We start from the raw sequence: 25028 nt of genomic DNA, 5'->3' as shown, positions 1-25028 counted from the left end.
GGCCTTTGTTCTGGCCTCGGCAGCCCTCGGCGCGTCGGGCAGGAAACCGAGCTGGCCCCAGGCACTCACCGTAAATGGGCCGGAGACGCCTGTCGTTAGGGTCCTGCACATGGCCCCGCGTCGCCATGATGACAAGCGCAGAACCGCAGTGCGCACGCGCGGGGCAGGCCCCCGGGAAAGGGCTGTTAAAGGGCCAGCGGCGATCTCGCTCGTCTATCGCGATAGTCGCGGAGCTCCGACTGAGGGCGCCTGCGCAGAAAGAGAAGCGCTTCTCCAGTTCCCTCGCTAGCAGCCGGGTGCTTGGGATTGCCGCTTCGGGTAACGCTGTTTCTCTCCTTTCCAGTCGACTGCAGGAGGCGGCTGTTACTGTTAAAATCGCTTCCGTGTCACCTGCTGGGAGCTGAGGTGAGGACGGGAGAAAGCTCTCTGTCAAAGTTAGGGCTCGGCCGCTCCTCTTTTTATATCCTCTGTTCTGAAGAACCAGTTAGACTTGGATTTGAATAATTGTTGAGGAACCAGGAATTCCTTGGGGAGAGTGACCCAAAGGAAAGTGGGAGAAAGAGGGCTGATCAACAGTAAAAATCTGCCAGAAAAGTCCAAGAACCCTCCACCGCCATCCCAGAATTCAGTCAGCCTGGGAAGCTTCTTAGATCAATAGTGTAATCATTTTGCACGTCTAGACACTGTGTTCCAAGCTCTTTAAATGTGTTATCTTATTTAATATTCATTACAGTCCTTTGTCTCCCTGGGAGGTACATACTGTTATTAACTCCCTTTTTATAGAAAGATTTATTCATACAACACAGTTACTGAGTGCCTATTATTTGGCATGCCCTGTTTTAGGCGGGAAAGGTACATCAATACATGAAAGATGTAGAAAAAAACCTTCATGGAGGTTTTTTTTGTTTTTTAGGAATTATTTATTTAATTTTATTTACTCATCCATTTATTTTAATTTGACCAGAGAGGAAGTGAGAAAGCAAGCCACCAGGTCCAGGACTCAAACCATGGTTGAGCCATAGGGGAGTGTCCTGCGCCTTAACCACCAGGCCACCTGCTGGTCCCATGGAGTTTATTTTGTAATGGGACAGACAGACAATAAATAAATAAAGTCAGTAGCGTATTAGATGGTAATAAATGCTACTGAGAAAAATAAGCCAGGGGCTGGGGAAGGGGGACAATTTAAAATAGTGTAGCCAGAGAGAGCCTAAGGGACAGCTGTCAGAGACTTGAAGTGGGAGAGGGAGCCAGGTGAGTGTGCAGGGCTCAGTGGGCTCATAACCTAAGGCTGTTCTACTTTCTGTGATTCAAACTTAGATCTTTTTCTTTTTTAAAAAAGAATTTATTTATTTAATTCTATTTGATATTATTATTTTTAATTTGACCAGAGAGAGAAAGGGAAAGTGAGAAAGCAAGCTGCCAGGTCCAGGACTCAACTCACGGTGGGCCATGTGGAAATCCAATGACTTAATCACCATACCACCTGCTGGCCCCCGTATCTTTTTGAATACGACCAACCCCTCTACTACATTTTCTTTTTTTTTTTTTAAGAATTATTTATTTAATTTTATTTATTCATTCATTTATTTTAATTTGATCAGAGAAAGACACAGACAGAGAGAGAGAGGAAGCGAGAAAACAAGCCACCAGATTCAGGACTTGAACCATGGCCAGCCATGTGGAAGTGACCAGTGCCTTAACCACTATGCCACCTGCTGGTCACCCCACTCTACTACATTTTCCCCAGGCTCAGCAATGTCCTCAATGTTAGCTTCAACCAGTTAACCCCTTCTACTGATGATATCTCTCCCTTTCTGGGCCTTTAAGTATAAAAGAAAATGACTCTCCAACTGTAGTGAATGTTAGAATTCCCCAGGGAGCTTGATAAACCTGAATCTCTAAGAGTTCTACCCCTAGAGATTCTGATTCATTCTGGGACCACTCTTTGGAGAAATGCTGGATTAAAAGTCCTCAGAAACCACCAGAAGAGCATTTAACAACCCTATTAAAATTTAAAATAGGGACTAGCAGGTGGTATAGTGGTTATATTGCTGGATTCCCACATGGTTGCTACAGATCAAGCTCTTGACCCAGGGACTTGAAACATGCCAGCATGTATAGGTGCATGCCCAAAACCCTGAGAGGAGACTGGAGGAGAGGGATTGTGGCATGGCCATCCCCCCCGGGGGCTGATTTCTTGCTCTCTTTCTCTGTCTCTCAGTGAGCACATGCACCCTATAGCAAAAATCTCTTAAAAAATAAATAAATAAAAATATACACAGGGCAAATGGGTGGTGTGTACGGTTAAGGCACTGGACTCCCACATGGCCAACTGCAGTTGAAGTCCTAGACCCAGTTGGCTTGAAAATCATGCTTGGTGCATATGTCCATGCCCTAAACCCCAAAAGGAGAGTAGAGAAATGGTGAGAGGAGAAGTCAGAAATCATTCCTCTGGGGGTGATAGCCACACTGCAATCCCTTCTCCATTCTTCCTGGGTTTTGGGGCAAACACGCACATGCTCCCAGCATGCTTTTCTTTTTTTCTTTTTTGTTTGGAGAGGTTTTTCACTATAGGGCATGGTGTGCACTCGCCAGATAGACAGAGAGAGACATAGAGACAGAAAGCAAGAAACCACCCCCCAGGGGGGATGGTCACGCTGCAATCCCTTCTCCTCCATTCTCCTCTCGGGATCTTGGGCACGCACGCACACGCGCCTGGCGTGAGTTTTAGGCTACTGGGTCCGGGACGCGAACCGCGATCAACTACATGGGAGTCCAGCGACATAGCCATTACGCTAACTCATTATGCTAACTGCTGGTCCCTAGGGTCCTATATTTTTATTTGTGAAATCTGGCAACCCTACCTGGGAGAGAACTCCATGCCCCCAAAATCATGCTAACCAGCAAGGTTATTCTGCAGATAAAGCATGCGAACCAGCAAGATTAACCAGCAGAATTACTCTGAAATGATGTGCCAGGTATGACCCAGCTGAAGTTGGGCGTAGACAAGAGATCAGAGGGCAAAGAACTAGGCTTCACCTTTGGTGCAAGTTGAAGAGATGGTGAGTCACCTGAGTTTTAAGAATTTCTCAGTAATGGAAAACTACAACACCTTCAAGGGGGCACAGATGAGGCTCCTGGCCAGAGCAGTGGTTACTCAGCTATGTTCTTTGGTTACCTTTGTTGGCACAGACCCAGGAGAACACTGACCAGCTTGGTACCCAACTCCTACTAAACTTGGCAAGACCGGGGCATGCTGTGGACCTACCTAACAGAGGCCTCTAGATCCTTAGGTCACTGTCGTTAGTGGGGTGCATTTCCCTTTACCCTGAAAGCCTGTTTAGCATCCAAGTAGGATGAATTGGCTTTTCTCTTTCTCATTCCTACCCCTTGGAGTCAGAGCCTTGAACAGAAACAATGACCTGGTTCTAGGCCTGCCCTTACCTGCTCCCTGGGAGGCAGCTCCCATACCCTTTGGCAGGCCTGAATCATTGCAGGTAACAAATGAGATGACAACCAAGAGAGCCGAAGCCCCTCCTTACTGTACAATTCAGAACTTGGAATTCTTAGAGATGACATGATGGGAAAGTGCTTGGCATACAGCAGGTGCTTATTAGTGGTGGTTTCCCTTTTCTCAGCATAAAGCAGGGGAATATACTCATCTGGTGGCAGATTTGCTCTGGTGAGAAACCCTTTCACTAAAGGGCAGTAAGGAACATGGGCACGTTTGTGCATGAGTAGCTTGGGACTCAGGGAGGAGGACCTGGTTGTAGTGGTTCTGGCTGTTAATCACTCCTGTAGTTTTTCTTGTTTTTTTTTTTTTTCCCTTCTGTCTTGATGGATTTATTGCAATACCTAATCCTAATCCATCACAGAGTAAATAAGACGACATATCTTGCATTTTTTATCATTGATTTCCTGTACTTTTGACAGCAGAATACGCAGAAACTGGCTATAAAATCAAACAGATTCAGCTCCAAATCCAGGCTCAGATTTATCAACTCTGGGTTCCTGAGTAAGTGAATGAACTACTCGTTTTCTGCATTTGTCAAATTATGATAATAAAAGGAACTGTATCATAGAGTTGAGGTGAAGAATAAATGCTGTCAACCATGTAAAGAAATAGGCACAAAGAAAACACCATAATAGTCAGTTAATATGGATATCGTAAATATTAGTATAAGGATTCCTTTCTCTCTTTTTCTTTTTGCTCGAAGATGTGTGCTTGCCAGAAAGAGAGGGAGAGGAGCAAGCACCCTCTATGGGGAATGGTCATGCTGCAGTCTCTTCTCTCCTCTCCATCCCTTCAGGATTTTGGATACTCATCCACATGTGCCTAGTGTGTTTCTCAGCAGTCACCAGGTCCAGGACTTGATCCAGCTCCCTTAGCTTTCAGGCTATTTGACAGCAGATGGCATAATGGTTACATCACTGGATTCCCACATGGTCAACCGTAGTTCGAGTCCCCGACCCAGTGGCTTAAGACTTGTGCTGGGCACATGTGCTCATGTGCCAAAAATCCTGAGAAGAGATTGGAGAAGGGCCTGTGATGTGGCCAACCCCCCTGAGGGGTGATATCTTACATTCTGTCTCCCTCTGTCTCTCCAGCAAGCACACCTGCCCTATAGCAAAAATCTCTCAAAAAAACAAAAGCAAAATACTTTAGAGATCTGGCTAGCTACAGTGATAAGAGCTAACACAAAGGTCTGTGATGCTGAAGCCATATGGGAAGGTCGTGGTTCAGTCCCAAGAACTTCGCTGGGCATGCCTGTGCCTGTGATCCTGGCTGGCTGAGGCTGGGAGGACACTGCAGTGTGTGTGAAGACTCTTAGGGGGTGCTTGAATCTCTTTTTCTCCCTCTTTTTCTTTCCCTCTGTCTTTCTCTCACATAGAAGTAAATAAATTAACTGCTCTTAAAAAATAAACAAAAAAAACCCACCAAGAAACCTTATAGAAACCCCCTCCTGGTACTTCAAGACACCAAGGAAAGAAATTGTTTGAAATTTTCCCCACAATCCTTAGCGTAAAGTTCAAATTCAGCACAGAGTTAAAGTTAGACTGAGATCAAAGCAGATTAAAAAATCTGAAACGGGCTGGCAGGTGGCTTTGTGGTTAAAGGCACTAGACTCCCACGTGGCAAACCATGGTTCAAGTCCTGGAACTGGTGGCTTCTTTTTTTACTTTCCCACTCTCTCTCTGTCTCTCTCTGGCCAAACTGGAAAATATTAACGATACATAAAGTTAAAATAAAAAAATAAAAGTTATTTTTTAGAAATCTGAAACTAAGAGTTGGGATATCCTGAGTTTTATGTATTTAACTAGTAAATTCAAGGTGTAAATTTTTGCTGTGTGATGACCGAGGCCCAATATTAGACCTAGGTTTAGTCCCAGCCCAACCGAAAACAAGCCAGGGTTGGTGGCACTCTCTGTAGTCCTAGCCATCTGGAAAGCTGGGGTAGAAATATGATATGACAAAACCCTGCTGAAAATACCCCTTCCTCAGCCCAGCTACAGTGACACAGGTAGTAACACTCTACTCTGCAGCGCTGGAGCCATGTGGGAGACTCGGTCAGATCTGGGTGGACCTGAAACATGTTGGGTGCACACATGTACAACCAGTGATGCTGGCTCGCTGGAAGGCTGAGGGGGATTGTGGTATGACAAGATCCCATCACTATACCTCTCTCTCTTTCATGAAGGAAAATAAACCTTAGGGCCAGCAGGTGGCAGAATAAACAAAGTGAAATAAATACATTTTTTTTTTTTTTGGAAGAGGTTTTTGCTGTAGGGTGCATGCGCTTGACAGGCCAGAGAGAGACAGAAAGCGAGAAATCACCCCCCGGGGAGATGTCCACACCACAGTCCTTTCTCATTTCTCTTCTCAGGATGTTGGGCACGCACGCACATGGGCCCAGTGTAAGTTTAAGCCACTGGGTCTGGGACTCGAACCGCAGTCGACTACATGGGAATCTAGCAACATAGCCATTATGCCAACTGCTGGTCCCTATTTAAAAAAAAATAAATAAAAGAAACTTTAAAAAATACATCCCCCCCCCGCCCCCCGTGCTCGCTTCAGCAGCACATATACTAAAATTGGAATGATACGCAGTGGATTAGCATGGCCCCTGCACAAGGATGGCACGCAAATTCGTGAAGCGCTCCATGTTTTTGTTTGCCCTTGTGTACATATACTTGAGTGGAATACCCGAGTCTGTTAGTGAAAGTAGTTTACTGTAATGGAGGGGAAAGCAATTTTACTGCATCTGGACCCTCAACTGATCATTAAAGAGATTCCTGTCACCAACTCTCCCCACTGCATGTATCTGTCCACACGGGTATAACTTTTAATGTGCATATTTTTACATTATGTAAATTCTTTTTTATTATGTAAATTCTTAATCAGCCTGTCCTGTTTAGATTGTACATGTCATTATATATGACATTCTTCTAAATCCTGGGTGCTAAGAAATTCCTATAAGAAATACTGCTTTTTTCAAAAATGCCACACTTGGAATGGGACCAGCAGTTAGCGTAATGGCTATGTTGCTGGACTCCCACGTAGTCTACCGCGGTTCGAGTCTCGGACCCGGTGGCTTAAACTCACGCCGGGCACGTGGTGCATACGTGCCCAAGATCCCGAGAGGAGAATGGAGGAGAAGGGATTGCGGCGTGGTCATCCCCCTTGGGGGGTGATTTCTCGCTTTCTATCTCTCTGTCTGTCTCTGTCTCTGTCTGGCGAGTGTACATGCCCTATAGCAAAAACCTCTCCAAAAAAATAAAAAATAATGCCACACTTTGAGGGATGACCTATATTCTACTTTAATGGGTGGTCACTTCATTTATAGAATCTCTAAATCCAAGTGCATTTTTAATGAAGTAAAGTGAATAAAGGCACAACTAAAAAAAAAAAAAATATGTCCCCAAATTAAAAAAGAAAATCTCTCTCTGTCTTTCCCACATATGCTCTCTCATAAAGAGAAAAGATGAGGGCCAGGTGGTAGCACAACTGGACACCCATGGGAAGGTCCTGAGTTTGTATCTTGGGGCCTCTGTGTTTGGACGCTCACATGTCCATGATCCTAGCTGGGTGGCTTGCAGATGAAAACCTGTTTGGGAGTCCCTCCCTCCCTCTGTCACTCATGGAAGAAATAAAGAATATAAATAAATTTAAAAAGAAAAGAAGGCAAAGAAATGAAGAGCGTGAGACCAAGGGCCCTTTCTACATAGCTCAATCCCTCCTAAGCAATGACTATCTCACCACTTCCAATTCTGTCCATCAGGTGGCATCAGAATACCAGATTGCCTAGATCACTTCCCAAATCAGACGGGCTACATCTCATTTTGATATTCTTGTTTAATAAAAGCATAGCAAATGTAATTTTTAAAAAAGAATTATTTATTTAATTTTACTTATTTTATTTGTTTAAATTTGACCTAGAGGGACACAGAGAAAGAGGACGTGAGAAAGCAAGAAGCCAGGTCTGGGACTCAAACCATGATTGGCCTTGTGGGAGGGAGTCTAGAGCCCTTATTCACCATGCTATCTGCTGGCACCACAAATGTAATATTTTTGTGAGCTATACTTTTATCATTTTTATATTCAATTTTATGTTTAATACCAAGTTGTATAGCCTTTTGGTTTTGTAAGTTGTATCCTTTACAATATCCAAATTTAGAGTATTTCCATCACCTTAGTAAATTTTTCTTAAAGTTATGTTTTTATTTTTCAAAATGGTTAATTTGTGGAGGCCAGCAGATGCCATAATAGTTAGACCATTGGACTCCCACATGGTTGATTGTGGTTCAAGTCCCAGACCCAGTTTGAACCATGGTGAGCCACGCATGTGTGCATGGGTACGTGTGTGTGCATTCATGTCCAAGATCCTGAGAGGACAATGGAGGAGAAGGGACTGCAACATGACCATATCCCATGGTGGGTGATTTCTCACTTTCTATCTTTCTGGTGAGCACATGTGCCCTATAGAAAAAAAAAATCTCTTAAAAAATTATTAATTTGTGGTCATTCTATATTAATAAAATTAGGGGGACCAGCAGGTGGCATGATGGTTAAGGCTCTCGACACTCCAACATGGCTTACCGCGGTTCAAGTTCTGGACCTGTTGGCTTCCTTTCTCTCTTGCTGTTTCTCTCTCTCTGTCTCTCTCTGGTCAAGTTAAAAAAAAAAAAAAGAATGAATAAATAAAATTAAATAATTCTTTTTTAAAAATTAGGGACTAGCTGATGGTATGGTAGTTAAGGCAGCTGGATTTCACACGGCTAACTATACAGTTCAAATCCCAGACTCCAGGTTTGAAAAATACTCCAGGCATGCATGCGTGCATGCCCAAAATCCCAAGAGGAGAAAGGAGGAGATTGGATCACAGTATGTTCATCCCCCCCAGAAAGTATGATCATGCTCCCCTACAAGATGCTTTCTCACTTTCTCTTTCTCTGTCTCCCTCTGGTGAGTACATGCACACTATAGCAAATTTTTTTAAAAAAGAGGAATACATTCTTTCCTTTGTTCAACATTTTTTGAATGCCTTCTGGGCGCCCTGCCCTACGCTAGGTGCCAAGAAAACATCGGTGAAAAAGATGTCAGCTTGTCCCTGAGGAGCACACCCAGTTTAATGGGGCAGACAGGTGCCTACTCAGGCAACAAGACTGCGGCTTTCTCAGAGCTCAGATTGGGTAACTATAAGAGGCAATGGGGACCAGAGGAAAAGCACCTTACCTGGAGTTCAGTGAAGGCTTCCTGGAATATGTGAAATTAAAGCCAAATGTTGAAGAATGAGGGAAGTAAGGTTGTAGCAGAAAGAAATAGCATTTGAGATGTCCTGGCAGCAAGAGTGATAGGTGGGTAGCACTGTAAGATACTCAGTTTGATGGGAGCAGGGGGATTGGACTTGAAATAGTCTTAAGGATATGTCTGTTATTAGGGACCAGCAGGTGACTTGGTGGTTAAGGTGCTGAACACTCCCACATGGCCCAAAATGGGCAAGTCCTGGACTGGTGGCTTACTTTTTCACTTTCTGTGTGTGTGTGTGTGTGTGTGTGTTGTGTTTCTCTCCGGTCAAATTAAATTTGAACTCCCATGTAGCCTACCGCAGTTCATGTCCCAGACCCAATGGCTTAAACTCACGTTGGGTGCATGTGCGTTCATGCCCAAGATCCCGAGAGGAGAACGGAGGAGAAGGGATTGCGGCGTGGCCATACCCGCTGGGGGGTGATTTCTTGCTTTCTGTCTCTGTCATTCTGGCGAGCACAATTGCCCTATAGCAAAAACCTCTTCCAAAAAAAAAAAGAAAAAAACTCTCCAACATTGTGGGATGCCAACACAGAAAGTGGTACATTATTCAATAGTTGCAAGTGGGCCTAGGAATCTGCATTTTAGCTAATCTTCCTCCTTATCACCCCCACCCATCCCACTAATCCTGCCAGTCCTCTACCACCCTCTGAAAAATACTGATTTAGCATTAAGTAAGGTTCTTCCCCTGGGAATGTGTGAAGCACTCTCTTAGGCAGCATGGAGGTCAGAGAACTGAGGGCTTTCCTGGAAAACCATGCAGAAGGCTGAGAAACGAAACTGCCAGCAGGAGTGAGCAGCTGCTCCAGAGAACTCTGCCTAGTAACCAGGCTGACCAAGAAATGTCCCAGCATGCTCTGGGGACTCTAGTCCAATCCCTGTCCTCCTCATGAATATGTATGAGTCCTCAGATGTCAGCTGGGGGTTTCTGAGCTCCCTCCTGGACACACTGCCCCTTGTACTTTACCATTTCCACCTTAGCTAGCTGCATCCCTAGCTCCCCGCCTCAAAAATGACAAAACAAGTGAACACTACAAGGCCCAAAGACACACCCTGAGAGTGTTTCAGAACCTGGCACCTCTGTTAGGAAACTGGCTTTTAGCAGTGGTTTCATAAGTGTTTCTCTAGTAATAGAGGAACATACTTGTGGCTATGTGCAAAATACAAACAAGAGGACATTTAAAGCCCTCTCTGAAAGTCCCAACTCCATTGAGAAGATCAAGGTGTGTGGTTTGTGTTCTGCTATGCCATTGTTGATTGCTACCTCCCCCTGATCCCCTGGAAGAGGTCCTGTCTCCCCCTTCCCAGATTGTGGATTATCTAAGCCCCTGTCATCTGGTGGCCAGCTAATGGGTCAAGCCCTGGGGCCAGTGAGAAATATAAGATTGGACCCCCAAATTTGTAGGTAGATCTTAAAAGACTAGTTTAATTTTTTTAAAGTCACAGATAAATGTAATAACTCATGAGAGTTTAAGATATTTATGTACACACAGATGGCTTTTACTTTTAATAACCAAGAGTTAAATAGAGGCATACCCTATAACCCAGCCCAGAAATTCCAATAACAGGGTGAGAGGGAGAAGGTATTTGGAATGGGGCACTTGCTGGGATGCCAGGGAGCTGGGGACTTACTGCCAGAATTGCCTCTTGTTGCACTAAAAATGGTGCCAGGAAGACCAAGCACGGAGGAGCCTGAAAAGACAGAGGGAGGGGGCCAGGTGGTCGCACAAAGATAAAACACAACAGACCCATATGAGCAGGTTTCTGCTTTGTGATACACAGCTGGAGCTGGGGGTGGATCGCAGCATTGGGACTCTGTCGGGGAGTTCTCTCTCTCTCTCTCTCCATTAAAAAAATAGTAATATTAAAAGGAAGATAGATGATGCTGAGGAAGGGTGGAGAGAAATGCAAAGGATAGAGTACCAGAGAAAAATATGGGGCTTCAAAAAGTTTATGGAGAAACAATTGAAACAAGGGTTTAGGGTTGGCTCTGTGGCCTGGTGGTGAAGGCAGCCAGATCCCACATAGCTGACTGCTTGGTTTGATCCTAGACCCAGCAGCTTGAGGACTATTCTAGGCAGGTGTGTGTGCATGTGTGCCCAAACTCCCAAATAGAGAGAGATTTGGAGGACAAGGGATTGCAGCATGACTATTCCCTATGGAGCGTAATATCTCCTCTTCCTCTGTCTCTCTCACTGGTGAGCACATTTGCCCTCTATCAAAAAGATAAAAAAAAATTAAAGGATGGATTTCTCTCTCTCTTTTTAAAAATTATTTATTTTATTATTTAATTTGATATAGAGCACATGTGCTCAGCAGAGAGAGCGAGAGAAAGTAAGAAAGCAAACCACCAGATCTAGCACTCACAGTATGGCCGACCATGTGGGAATCCAGCACCTTAACCAACATGCCACCTGCTGGCTCCTCTCTCTCTCTTTTTTTTTTTTAAAGAAGAGAGTAGAAATTCAGTGTAAGAACATAGAAAACGAAAATCCTAGTAGGACAAAGACCCTCGGTATTGTATTCCAGTCTTATATTCTTTTTCTTAGGATTTTTTCTTTAATAGGTTTTTGCCACAGGGTGTGTGTACTCACCAGAGAGGAGAGAGTCAGAAAGAGGGAAAGTGAGAAATCACCTCCCAGGAGTGATGGCCATGCAGTAATCCCCTTGGGATCCCAGGCATGCACACACGGCCACCATTATCCTTAAGCTATTGGGTCCAGGACTCACATAGCCATTGACCATGTGGGAATCCAGTGCCTTATCCACTACACCACCTGGTAGTTCTGAGCATCTTGTTTTACTGCTGTTGCACTGTCAGGCCCCCTAAATCTCTCTCTCTCTTTACTTTGCTAGACGGTGTGTGTGCATTCATAGAGATAGAGAAAGTGAGAAAACACGCCTCATGGGGGATGGTCATGCCATAATCCCATCTCCATTTCTCCATTAAAGATTTTGGGCACACAGGCACACACACCCAATGTGTTTTTCAAGTTCCCTCATCTGGGACTCTGAACCTCATAGCCATGTGGGACTCAGCTGCCTTAACCACCAGGCCACCTGCTGACCTAACCCCCAGAAATTTTTTTAAAGAATTATTTAATTTTATTTATCATTATTACTATTTTAAAATTTGCTACAGGGCATATGTGCGCACCAGAGAGAGGCAGAGAGAGAGAGAGAGAGTGAGGGAAAGTGAGAAAGCAAGCTACCAGGTCTGGGACTCAAACTGGGGTCAGCCATATGGGAATCCAGGATTTTAACCACCAGACCACCTACTGCACCCCTCATCCTTTTAATGACTATATTTTTCAGTAACCTTATTTGCTTAAATAAAACAAATTTATTCTACTTATTTTTCCTCTTTTCCTTAGTACATATATCTACTACATTAATATATTTAATTCATATTAATATATTTTTTCTCATTCTTTAATTTTTAAATTACTATGCTTTTTTAAAAGATTATCTTATATCTTATTTAACTTTATTTATTTATTTATTTTTATTTTGACCAGAGAGGGACAGAGTGAGAGAGAGAAAGAGAGAGGTAAAGTGAGAAAACAAGCTGCGAGGTCCGGGACTTGAACCAAGGTTGGCCATGTGGGAGTGCAGCATCCTTAACCACCACACCACCTGCTGGCCCCATGTGCCATAGGGTGCATGCACTCAACTGAGAGAGAAAATGATAGAGATAGAGAGAGGGAAAGTGAGAAATCACCCCCTAGTGGGGGTAGCCATGCTGCAATCTTTTCTCCTCCATTCTCTTCCTGGGATCTTGGGCAAGCATGCACACACATCTGGTGGGAGTTTCAAGCCACCAAGTCTGGGACTCGAAATGTGGTCAATCATGTGGGAGTCTAACGACCTAACTGCTAAGCTACCTGCTGACCTACTATGCTATTTTTGATAACTTTTATTGGAATAAAACATACAGTGTGAAATGCTTAAGTCTTGAGTATACAGGTTAATAACTACTAATTAATACATCTGTGTTAACCACTTTGTAGATTGAGATACAGAACATTTTCAGGACTTGGAAGTCTTTCTCATATCCCCTTGCAATCTATACCCTCCAAGTAGGACCAGTATCTGATTTCTCACCTTAGTTCTGCCTCTTTTTGGACTTTATATACTTAGAATCACACAGAATATGCTGCATATTAAACTAAGTATCCTTGGGACAGCAGGTAGTATGGTAGTTAAGGTGTTGGACTCCCACATGGCTGACTGTGGTTCAAGTTCCAGACCTGGTGGCTTGCTTTCTCACCACCACCACACCTCCCCACCCCCATCACATTTAAAAATAATAATAATAAATAAAATTAAATAATTATTTAAAAAATAAAATAAGGGGACCAGTAGATGGTGTAATGGTTACATTGCTAGACTCTCACATAGTTGACTGTACTTCAAGTCCTGGACCTGGCAACTTGAAACTCACGCTGGGTACATGTGTGTACATGGCCAAAATCCCGAGAGGAGAGTGGAGGAGAAGGGACTGAAGAATGGTCATCCCCCCAGGGGGTGATTTCTTGCTTTCTGTCTCTCTGTCTCTACAGTGAGTGCATGTACCCTATAGAAAAAAATCTCTTTCTAAAAATAAATAAATAGGAGCTGGCAGGTGGTGTGGTGGTTGGGCGGCCGAACTCCCACAAGGCCCAACTGTGATTTGAGTGCCGAACCAGGGAACTTGCTTTCTCACTTTCCTTCTCTCTCTCCCCCTCTCTGATCAACTTAAAAAAATAAAAATAATAATAATGACAATGACTAAAATTAAATAATTCTTTGAAAGTAAATAAATAAAATAAGTATATTAGCTTAATATTCCTTTGTAAACAGTTATTCCTGTTTTGTACTATCTCATGTGTATTTGGAAACTATAATCTGCAGTAGAGTCAAAATTTAATATTGTCATTTCTAGATATATGTAAGTTTATATTATTCCCCCCTTTTAACTTATGAGGGGAGAGGAATTCAGAGAATCCTTTCAGGCAACAAGTAGAGAAACTGGCATTCAAACCTGCATCTCAGGCGCTCATTCCACTGTGAAAAGCAAAGTGGTCAAGAATGGTCAGAGCCTCACACACGAGCATTAGACTAGCAGCAAGAATGACTAATAAACATTAGTGGCCCATGACAAAAGAACAAATGCCATTAATTATCATAACATATTTGACATATTAGTAGTGTTTGCACAGCATTAGTCATGCAAATATTATTAGCCTACGTCGCGGCAGCTGCTAGACCCAGCATGGGGCTCACTCAGCCCTCGGGTCCCCGCCTCTCGTTCCAGATGTGCGGAGGCTGGGTCTTCCAGGGATCCACCCCCATCGTGCTCCGAGCAGCCAATCGGAGTGCAGAAGGCGGGGCCCTGGGAGCGACAAAAATGCTACCCAATGAGCCAACAGCCGGGATCACCACTGACCAATGGGCGCGCTCCTGAGCGGTGGTCGGAAGTGGTGAGGCTTCTGAGGGGGCCGTTGTTCAGTGCGGGGCTCACTGAGGAGGATCGGTGTCTGTGGCTCAGCTTTCCTCCTCTCGTCCCAGGTGAGGCATAGCGACAGTCTGCGCCGGAGGAGGCCCGCATCCCGAGGGGAGGGTGTGATCGAGGGGACTTTCAGAACGGGGGTTGCGGCCGTAAGGAAAAGATGCCGGCGTCGCGGCGTCTCCTCAGGCCACTGCAGGAGGCCGCGCTTTCTCCTCAGGGAACTCGAGCCTCACAGCCCCGGCGACGCCGCCCCCTGCCCCGCCGGGCTGAGGGGACTGGGAGGCGGGCATCGTCCGTAGTGCCGCCACAGCCACCGTGCCCAGGGCGGAGCCTCCAGCTGCCGGCGTGGGGGTTCACGGGGGGCGAGTGCGGCCTCTAGGCGGACGGCCCCGAATGGACCCCCTTCTCTGGCCAGCTGAGGCGGTAACTGCTCTCTGAACTTCCGCCTTCGCAGTCTCTAAAATGGAGATGTGACTTTCACCTCATAGGATTGTGGTCAGGATTAAAAGATTGTCCGCACGAGCGTTCAGTAAGCTAAATGCCAACTGCTGTCATTTACTAACCCGGTTCCCTCTTCTGCCCCTCGCCGACCTCGCTTGGGGAGAAAGCGGCTAGAAAGTGCCGGCAGGGACTGCACCCCGCGGCGGTAGCTCCGCCCCCTCGGGCAGAGGGACGGTCCTTTTCTGGGGACCGGAGCGATCTGGCCATCTCTAACGGTCTCCTTCTAAGGCTGTGAGGGCTTTTTCTGTGCTAAAGCTCTTCGGCGCATTTGCCCATTTAATCCTCACAACCCTCTTCGAAGCGTCGCCGTCGTCTGCCTGAGGATCTGAGCCCCACAGGAGTTAAAAATGACACAGGTTCTGAGAGGCAGAACTAGAAACTGACCTCCTGAGGGGCCACCGTTAAGCCCTGCTTGTCGCCCAAAACTTTTTGCGACTCCTCTCATCTGGGGCTCTGGTATTAGTTTAGAATTAGCTGCATAGTGGGCTGAAGTAGAGTGCAGAATCAACCAGGCATTTCTAGAAAGTATTAAATCTAGGCTTCTCCCTTCAAGGAAAGTGATTTGTTTTTATAGACGCATACTTTGTGTTTCTCACATTTTATTTCGGAGGGGATATCCTAAATCGTGGCACTACCTAGTTTAAAAGTTGAGCTTGAAATATAATTTATCCTTTCTGTCCTATCTGATAAGGCCTTCTTGAACCCATTTGTTTTTCTTTTAGCTCTTCCTGACCTACCTTTACTTTTCTCTGTCATTGCCTTAGGCTATTTGCTGTACAACTTCCAGGATGTTTTTCTCCCCTCAATTCCCATTTTAAGCCTGTCTTTTCTTGTTTGTGTTTGTACTTGAGGTCTCAGTTTAAATGTCTTCTTCTTGGAAAGTTCCAGGAAGTTTTTTAAAGTTAAATTATTTAAAATTGAAATTTTGAATAAAGTAGATTTTCCTTCACTTCATCCCCATTTGTTTGTGTATTTTTCCATTGGAAATATTTATTTATTTGCTCTATTAGGACAGGCACTATATTTCTTAAATTATAGTGTCTGGCATACAATAGGGATTTAATTAACATGTTGAATGAATAAGTAATACAGTTTGAAAAGTTGGTTGGAAAATTGGTTTGATAAGGCAAAAATCATTCAAGAGCCCTATTGGGGACAATATTTAAGATCACTTTTTGTGTCATGGAAAAGAATATTTTTTAAAGATTTTTTTACTTGTTGTTATTTATTTTTAAATGTTATCAGAGAGAGAAAGGGAAAGTGAGAAAGCAAGCTATCAGGTCTAGGACTCTAACCACAGTTGGCCATGTGGGAGTCCAGCATCTTAACCACGTTACCTTCAGCCCCATGGAGAGGAATAATTTAAATATTGGCAGTGAGGTTGCCAGTGCTTTCAGCATTGACATCTTGTTTTGTTTTTTTTTTTTAGAATTATTTTATTTTAGGACCAGCAGTTAGTGTAATGGCTATGTTGCTGAACTCCCATGTAGTTGACTGCGGTTTAAGTCCCGGACCTGGTGGCTTAAACTCAAACCAGGCGCGTGTGCGTGCATGCCCAAGATCCCGAGAGGAGAATGGGGAGGAGAAGGGATTATGACCTGGCCATCCCCCCTGGGGGATGATTTCTTGCTTTCTACCTCTCTGTCTCTCTCTGTCTTTCTGGGAGTGCGCACGCGCTGTAGCAAAAAACCTCTCTGAAAAAAAAAAGAATTATTTTATTTTTAATTGTATTTATTTATTTTAATTTGATCAGAGAGTGACAGAGTGAGCAAGGAAGCAGGGGAAGCAAGAAAACAAGGCACCAGGTCTGGGACTCATATGGGAGTTTAGCACCGTTAACCATTACGCCACCTGTCAGCCCCGACATCTTGTTTAAAAAAAAAAAAAAACATGGTTCAAGTTCCAGACCTGGCAGCTTGAAATTTATGCCCTGTGTGTGTGTGTGTGTGTGTGTGTGTGTGTGTGTGTGTATGCATATGGATGTACATGCCAAAAATTGTATGCATATGGGTGTATATGCCGAAAATCCCAGGAGGAAAATGGAGAAAGGATTGTGGCATGGCCATCTCCGCTGGAGGATGATTTCTTACTTTCCCTTTTATTCTTTCCAGCCAGCGCACACACACTATGGCAAAAAAAAAAACTAAAAAAAACTAATAATAATAAAATAAAATAATTAATTAATTAAAATAAGAAAAGAAGGAAAAACTTCATAGTGAAGAAACTTGGCAGACACTCATCTCAACTAAGTGATGAGTTAACATCTCCAAAAATAATAAGACTGTTGATATTATATGTCTTCTGATATAATACACTAAGATGTACACAGTATCATTTCTATTGTATTTTTGCTCAAAATACGTAATCTGAATTTAACCATTAGAAAATATCAGACAGACCCAAATTAAAGGACATTCTATCAGGTAGCTAGCCAATATACTTAACAAGGTCATGAAAGGTACAGAAAGAAATACCCAGATCACAGACAATTAAGAAAAAAATGATAGCTAAATGCAATGCCGGCTTAGATATTGAACCAGAAAAGAGGAATTGGTGGGATTATTGTTGAAATTTGAATAAATTCTGTAGATTAGTTGTATTATATTATATTCCCTTAATTTATTATATCTGGGAATTTTACTATGATTATGTTAACTTTTAGGAATATTTAATAAAGGGTATAATGGAATTCTTCATACTTTTTTTTTAAGAATTATTTTATTTAACTTTATTCATTTTCATTTGACCAGAAAAGGGGGGAAGAGAGAAAGAGAAAGTGAGAAAGCAAGCCACCAGTTCCAGGAGTTGAACCACGATTGGCCATGTGGGTATCCAGCGCACTTAACTACCATACCTCCTGCCAGACTCAGATTCTTCATACTTTTTAAATTATTTGAAGTTAAAAATTTTAAAGTGGGAACAGCAGTTGGTGTAATAGTTATGTCTATGGAGTCCCATGTAGTCAACTACAGTTTGAGTCCCGGACCCAGTGGCTTAAACTCATGTTGGGCATGTGTGCGTGCGTGGCCAAGATCCTGAGAGGAGAATGGAGGAGAAGGGATCGCAGCATGGCCATCCCTCCTGGGGGGTGATTTCTCACTTTCAGTTTCTCTGTTCTTCTGGCGAGCACACGTGTGCTATAGCAAAAAACTCACAAAAACATTTTTTTAAGTAATAAAAAGGAAGCAAACATACACATTGGGTATTAAATAAAATGCTTTCACACACAGGTTTTATTGACATTTTCTGTGCATTTTAAAAAAATATATTTTTTGTATGTCATCCTTAAAGCAGAAATGAAATTGAAAGGTCACACTTCTTCTTTTATAGTTTACAGAAAGAGCTAACAATGGCTGAATTTCTACAGGACCAGGACACTCGACTGTGTGACAATTGGTAAGAAATTACATTTAAGAAATGTTATTGGAATGAAGACACACTAGCTTCTGTACAGTTGGTTTGTATATTGGTACATTAAAATTGGAGCCGTGTAATATACTGTGCAAGAAAAGCATACCTGAGACCAACAGATGACATAATGATTGTGTTGCCGTACTCCCACATAGTTGATCACGGTTCTAGTCCCAGACCTGATGACTTAACACTCATGCCAGGCATGTGTGTGTGTGCTCAAGATCCTGAGAGGAGAATGGAGAAGGGCTTACAGTGTGGCCATCCCCCCTGGGGAGTGATTTTTTGCTTTCTGTGTCTGTCTCTCCAGCAGGCTCACATGCCCTATAGCAAAAATCTGTCTAAAAAAATTGTACTTGAGCTTTTTTTTTTTTTTTTAGAGGTTTTTGCTTTGGGAACCTTGTGCAAGACAGAGAGACAGAAAGCAAGAAATCATCCCTCAGTGGGGATGGCTATGCTGCAATCCCTTTTCCTCCATTCTTGGGATCTTGGGCACGCATGTACACGTGCCTGGCATGAGTTTAAGCTACCGAGTCCGGGACTCAAACTGCAATCAACTATGTGGGAGTCCAGTGACACAGCCATTACGCCAACTGCTGGTCCCAACCCTCTTAACTCTTTAAAATTGATTTTGTTGCTTAAAAAAATGTTTAGGGGTCAACTGGTGGCACAGTGGTAATGGAAGGCTCTGTGATCCTGGACCCACACAGGAAAGTTCTGTGTTCTCATGCCAGGTTCTCCTTCTGTAAATGATGTGGGCTGACTGAGGCTAGGGGTAGGTCGTGGTGTAGACTGTGTTGGGGGTGCATCTCTCTTTCTCATGGAGGGAAAAAGCATAGTTGAACTTTTTTTTTAATTATTTTATTTAACTTTATTTATTTAAATTTGATCAGAGAGGGCTAGAGTGAGCAAGTGAGAGAGAAAGAGAAAGTGAGAGACCAAGTTGCCAGGTCCAGGACTTGAACCTTGGTCAGCCATGTGGGAGTCCAGCACCCTTAACTACTGTGCCAACTGCTGGCCCCTTGAACTTTTTATTTTTTTTAGTTTCAGTTTTTGTTATAGGGCACTTGTGCTCGCCAGAGAGAGAGACAGACGGACAGAAAGTGGGAAATCACCTTCCAGAGCAGATGGCCATGCCATACTCCCTTCTTTTACAGTCTTTTTAGGATTTTGGGCACAAACATATATGAACCTTAATGACTTTTTCAAGCTTCCGGGTCTGGAACTCATTTGTGCAGTTAAGCCTTGTGGGACCCAGCGCCTTAACCTCCACACCAGCTGCTGGCCCTCAAGCTAAACTCTAAGGCAGTCCAGCTTAATTATTATCATTTTTATGGTTCCAAAATTGTTAGCAAAGACTGTCCACAGTGTTGAATGTTGTTTTATTTTAGTGTATTTAACCCCCACGAGTGGCAAGAAAGAGCATCTCTTTCCTACTGAAATGAAACCCAAGTGAAACCAGTTCATAATCAGCTGATTCCCTGATAATCTGGTAGGGATTTCTCAAGAACTTTTTTTTTTAAATTATTTAATTGTATTTGTTGTTATTATTTTTTAGTTAGACCAGAGAGAGACATAGGGAGAGAAAAGGAAAGTCAGAAAGCAAGCTGATAGGTTCAAGACTCAAACTGTGGTCAGCCATGTGAAAGTTCAGCACCTTAACCACCATTCACCTGCCAACCCCTTCAAGAATTTTTTTTTTTTTTTTTGGAAAGTTTTTGCTATAGAGCGCATGCGCTTACCAGAAAGACAGAGAGAGAGAGAAAGCGAGAAATCACCCCTGAGGACCATGCCACAATCCCTTCTCCATTCTCCTCTCGGGATCATGGACACACACGCACACGCGCCCACCGTGAGTTTAAGCCACTGGGTCTGGGACTCTAACCGTGGTTGACTACATGGGAGTTCCAACGACATAGCCATTATGTCAACTGCTGGTCCCCCCTCCACAAGTATTTATCTTGATAGTTTGGTGATATACAGGTACTCTTAATTAGCATCAAGCTAAAGAGCATAGGAGATCTGTGCTATTTAACTTATCAAATAGTGATAGGAGAGAGTTGTTGAATAAGGAAAATAATTTTATGCAGATTGGTGAAAGGTTTGAGCCAATAACTATATTTTTGTTGTTGCTGTTGGCTTTTTCTCTGCCTAGCCTAACTTTTGGCAGAATTAGGACATAATTAGAACAACTACCGGTCACAATATTTTTTCCGTGCGTGGACTTAAGGTTTCATTTAAATGAAGGTGTCTTGCCTTGTAGAGTATTTAATTTTTATTTTATCAGTCTACTCCAATTTGAAGGAATCTGAAGCCTAGGACAATATATAAATAACTACACTAAGGGAGTTTAAAAAGGGCAAGTTAATGGAAAGCTAATGAAAATGAGGTTATTTCAAACTCAAAGCAATTTATTGAAAGAAAAAAAGCAGAATAGCATGGGATACTGGCAAAGCCTGCACAGGCCTCCTGTGAAACCCTGTGGAAATTTCAGATTTTAAGATTTTTGTCTTAATTTTTTTAAGAGAGATTTTTGTTATAGGATAAATGCACTTGCAGGAGAGACAGAGACTGACAGAAATCGAGAAATCACTGCCCCAGGGGGGATGGTCATGCCACAATCACTTCTCCAGTCTCCTCTCAAGATTTTGGGCACGCATGCACATTTACCTGGCATGAGTTTTCAGCCACTGGGTACAGGACTCGAACCACAGTTGACTATGTGGGAGTCCAGTGACATAACCATTATACCATCTGCTGGTCCCACATTTTTGTCTTTAGAACGATATCTCTATTGTTCTTTCCTAAGAAAGGTTAAAGTACTCTTAAATCTAAACTGCAATTAGATCCAACTAGGCAACCACTAGTAAAAAGAAGAGTTTGTTGTGATTGCAGATGTTTTTGCAGTTATTTATTTATTTATTTTTTATATATTATTGTTTGTGGGGACAGTGTGTTAGAGGAATGAGAACATCATTATTAAAAGACTGACTTTTCAGAGCTAGCAAGTGGCGCGGTGGTTAAAGAAGCTGGATTTCCACATGGCCAACTGCAGTTCGAGTCCTGAACCTTGTGGCTTGAAAATTATGCCAGACGAAGTGTGTGTGTCCAAGATCCCGGGGGAGCATGGAGAAGGAATTGAGGAGGCATGGCCGTGCCCCCCCTGGGGGGCGGTGATTTCTCACTGTTCCTCTCACTGTCTGTCTCTCTCTTGCCTATAAGCACAGGTGCCCTAAGGCTAAAACCTCTTTAAAAAAGCAAAACAACTATACAAGAAATGAATAAGAGGATTCCTTTAGTATTTGATTTCAGAGATAAATAGGTTACTTAAGATTTTTTGGACCCAAACTGGGTGGTGCAGTCCATGGCATACTGAGCTGCAGTGTCAGGCCACATGACTGAGTTGGTTTGGATCACAGAGTAGGTCTGGAAGCATGCCAGGTGTGTGCAAGGGTGCCCAAGAGCCTGAGGAGCAGGAAGCCTGGGGACAGGGTCTAGTGGCATGAAGAGATCCCGTAGAAGGTGTTTTTACTCTTTTTACTCTTATATGGACACACATGCTCTCCATTATTAAAAAAAAAAAATTGTATGACTATCTGCATTGGTCCTGTTTGGTATTTTATATTTCTGGATTTAATTTTAGATGATAATACTATACTTACAGTCCTTTATTGTAGTCTTTACCTAGGCTGTGAAATTGGAGTTTTCCAGTTCTCATATCCAAATGAGTAAAAGTAAAGCATTTATATAGCTTAAGCCTTTAGTTTGGGTGTATATAAACTCTTTTTTTTTTTCTTTACAGAATTATTTTATTTAACTTCATTTATCTGTTTTGTTTATATTTATTTTTTTTAATTTGACCAATGAGAGAGAGAGAGAAAGTGGGAAAACAAGCTGCCAGGTCTGAGACTTGAACCGTGGTCGGCCTTGTGGGAGTCCAGTGCCCTTAACCACCAGGCTACCTGCTGGCCCCATAGGTGTATATACACTTTTGTCTTTTTCTTACTTTTTTTTTTGGAGAGGTTTTTGCTATAGGGTATGTGTGCTAGACAGAAAGAGAGAGAGACAGAAATCGAGAAATCATCCCCCAGGGGGGATGGTCACGCTGCAATCCCTTCTCCACCATTCCCTTCTCAGGATCTTGGGCATGCATGCACACACATCCGGCCATGAGTTTAAGCCACCGGGTCCGGGACTCAAACCATAGTCTACTACATGAGAGTTCAGCAACATAGCCATTATGCCAACTGCTGCTCCCAAAACTAAAAATTTTAAAGGTGTAACATAGAACTGGTAACTCAGAATGTTGCATGGAAGACTCAGCCCTTAGGATGTAGTTCTTGAAAATCTGGGTAACAATCATACGAGTTTGTAAACTAGTTTATTTTATTTATTATTATTTTTAAGTTAGACCAGTGAGAGACAGAGATAGAGAGAAAGCAAGCTGTCAGGTCTGGAACTCTACTGTGGTTGATCATGTGGGAGTCCAATACCTTAACCACCATGCCACCTGCTGGCCCCAATCTGTGTGATCTTCTTTTTTTTTTTCTTTTGGAGAGGTTTTTGCTATAGGACGCCTGTGCTTGCCAGAAAGACAAAGAGAGGCAGAGACAGAAAGGGAGAAATCACCTCCCGGGGGGATGGCCATACCGCACTCCCTGCTCCTCCATTCGCCTCTCGGGATCTTGGGCATGCATGTACACATGCCTGGCGTGAGTTTTAAGCCACCAGGTCCAGGATTTGAACCGTTGTTGACTACATGGGAGTCTAGTGACATAGCCATTATGCCAACTGTTGGTCCCAATCTGTTTTGATTTTCAGGCTACTGGGCTTGGGACTCAAACTGTGGTAAGCCATGGGAGAATCTAGTGACCCAACCACCGTGCCACCTGCTGGCTCTGAAAAGTTTGTTCAATAGAGAGAATTAATGGAGACTAAAATTTTTATTTTATTTTTTTAAGAGAAAGATTTTTGTTATAGGGCGTGTGTGCTCGCTGAGAGATACAGAGACAGTGAGAAATCACCCGCCAGGGGGATGGTCATGCTGCAATCCCTTCTTCATTCTTCTCGTAGGACGTTGGGTATGCACACACATGGCACCCAGTGTATTTTTCAAACCACCAGGTCCAGGACTTGAACTGTGGTCAGCCATGTGAGAGTCTAGCAATGTAATCATTATACCATCTGCTGGTCCCAAGATTTTTTTTTTTAAAGTTTGCATAGGGCTTGTGTGCTCACTGAATAGAGAAATAGAGAAAGAGAGAGGGAAAGTGAGAACAACCCCCTCCTCTGGGGGAATAGCCACATTGCAGTCCTTTTCTTCTATTCTCCTCTTGGAATTTTAGGCATGCACATGCATGTGCCCAGTGTGTTTGTTAAGCCACTGGATCTAGGACTGGAACTAACACAGCAAAGCATGTGGGCTCTAGTTGCCTTAACCACCATACCTACTGACTAGCTCCAAGACTGAAGATTGGACAGTACAGATTTCAATGCAGGAGGGCAAGGATCAGTCAGTAATGCATTCCTTTTTCTTTGGTCTTTTTCTGTAGCCAAAAAGAAATTCCTGTATTTAACTTTACCATCCATGAGATCCACTGTCAAAGGAACATTGATATGTGTCCTATCTGCAAGGAACCATTTCCCAAATCTGACATGGAGACTCACATGGCATCAGAACACTGTCAGGTGAACCACCATATACCCAGATGCTCATAAATGTATTTTACTTGCTACTATTCATAACTATGTTATACTTGTTAATATTATACAATAGTGAGTGAGCATATTGTCACAAAGCCAATTTATTGATTCTTATTTCTTACCCTAGGTGACCTGCAAATGTAACAAGAAGTTGGAGAAGAGGCAGTTAAAGAACCATGCGGTTAGTCTTCTGGCATTGTGAAAGGAGTGACTTGTCATGGAGCCAGTCCTACTGACATTACAGAGCTGCATACAGAGCAGAAAGCCAGTCTCTTTGAGTCTTTGTTCTATACCAGCTCACATGTATACTGCCTCTCAAAACCTATTTGGGCTAGCTGTCCCATAGCACAATAGTTAAATGCTATGTGGGGGGAGCCTGATCTCATGTGGCTGACCATGGTTTGAATACTGGCCTTAGCTGCTTTAAAAACATGCTGGACATGAATGCAGGAATATGTGCCCAGGATCCTGACAGAAAGAAGGAATGGAGGGAGGCCAGCAGGTAGTATGGTTAAGGCACTGGACTCTGACATGACTGACTACTGTTCAGCTCCCAGATCCAGTGTCTTGAAAATATTTTGTGTATATGTGTGTGCGTGTGCGTGTGTGTGTGTGCGCCCAAAATCCTGAGAAAAGAATGGAGAAGGGAGAGCAGTGTGGCTATCCCCTTGGAGGGTGATTTCTTACTTTACCCCTCTCTGTCTCTCTCCATTTCTTTCCAGTGAGAGCATGCATCCTGGGACAGAAAACCTTTAAAAAAAGAAAAAAAGGATTGCAGCATGACCAGTCTCCATTGAGAGATGCTTTCTCTCTCTCTTTCTGTCTGTCTCTTATATATGTGTGCATATGTGCACACACAACCTCTGGAATTTAAAAACAAATAACCTATTTGGGACTTTTTCTATTCAACTGATGCCAAGTTTGGCAGCTTGGTTGTTCAACATCATTCCGACCTCCAAGTCTTTCCCTTTGGAACCAAGTCTTTCATTTCTGCTGGTGTTTGGCTATTGGCATTCTCATTGAATACAAAGATAAGTCTGGGGTTGCCAGTGTGAGATAACCACCTTAGCACACATCCTGCCTTACATTTTGGTATTTCATTTTGAATTTTCTTAT

At 43.2% G+C, this 25028-nt stretch overlaps 2 protein-coding genes and 1 non-coding gene across 4 annotated transcripts in view; 2 read left to right on the top strand and 1 right to left on the bottom strand.

Moving 5' to 3' along the window:
- Positions 1-142, bottom strand: part of NAA25 (N-alpha-acetyltransferase 25, NatB auxiliary subunit) — a gene marked incomplete in the record, with an annotated part of 80918 nt that extends 80776 nt beyond the window's left edge. Inside the window, 1 exon segment of the mRNA XM_014587645.2 lies at positions 70-142. Within this exon segment, the coding sequence (XP_014443131.1) occupies positions 70-127 (58 nt within the window).
- Positions 143-290: 148 nt separating this feature from the next.
- The window catches only part of TRAFD1 (TRAF-type zinc finger domain containing 1), a 39060-nt gene continuing 14322 nt past the window's right edge, over positions 291-25028 (top strand). The window contains exons 1-4 of one of the 2 annotated variants that reach the window (XM_006147974.3): positions 291-405; positions 18129-18194; positions 23762-23897; positions 24040-24093. In XM_006147974.3, coding sequence (XP_006148036.1) covers positions 18148-18194; positions 23762-23897; positions 24040-24093 — 237 coding nt within the window. In that variant the 5' untranslated portion in view covers positions 291-405; positions 18129-18147. Of the gene's footprint in view, positions 406-14211; positions 14357-18128; positions 18195-23761; positions 23898-24039; positions 24094-25028 lie in introns of those variants that run through there. The other variant, XM_006147973.3, reaches the window with a different exon arrangement.
- Positions 6064-6170, top strand: LOC114007747 (U6 spliceosomal RNA). The gene has a single exon (XR_003549334.1). It is a non-coding gene; the product is annotated as a U6 spliceosomal RNA (small nuclear RNA).

The sequence above is a fragment of the Tupaia chinensis genome, unplaced genomic scaffold (genome assembly GCF_000334495.1).
Source record: "Tupaia chinensis unplaced genomic scaffold, TupChi_1.0 Scaffold000226_1, whole genome shotgun sequence".
Lineage (NCBI taxonomy): Eukaryota > Metazoa > Chordata > Mammalia > Scandentia > Tupaiidae > Tupaia > Tupaia belangeri.
The sequence above is the reverse complement of the archived record's forward strand: the minus strand, read 5'-3'. Positions and strand labels throughout refer to the sequence as shown.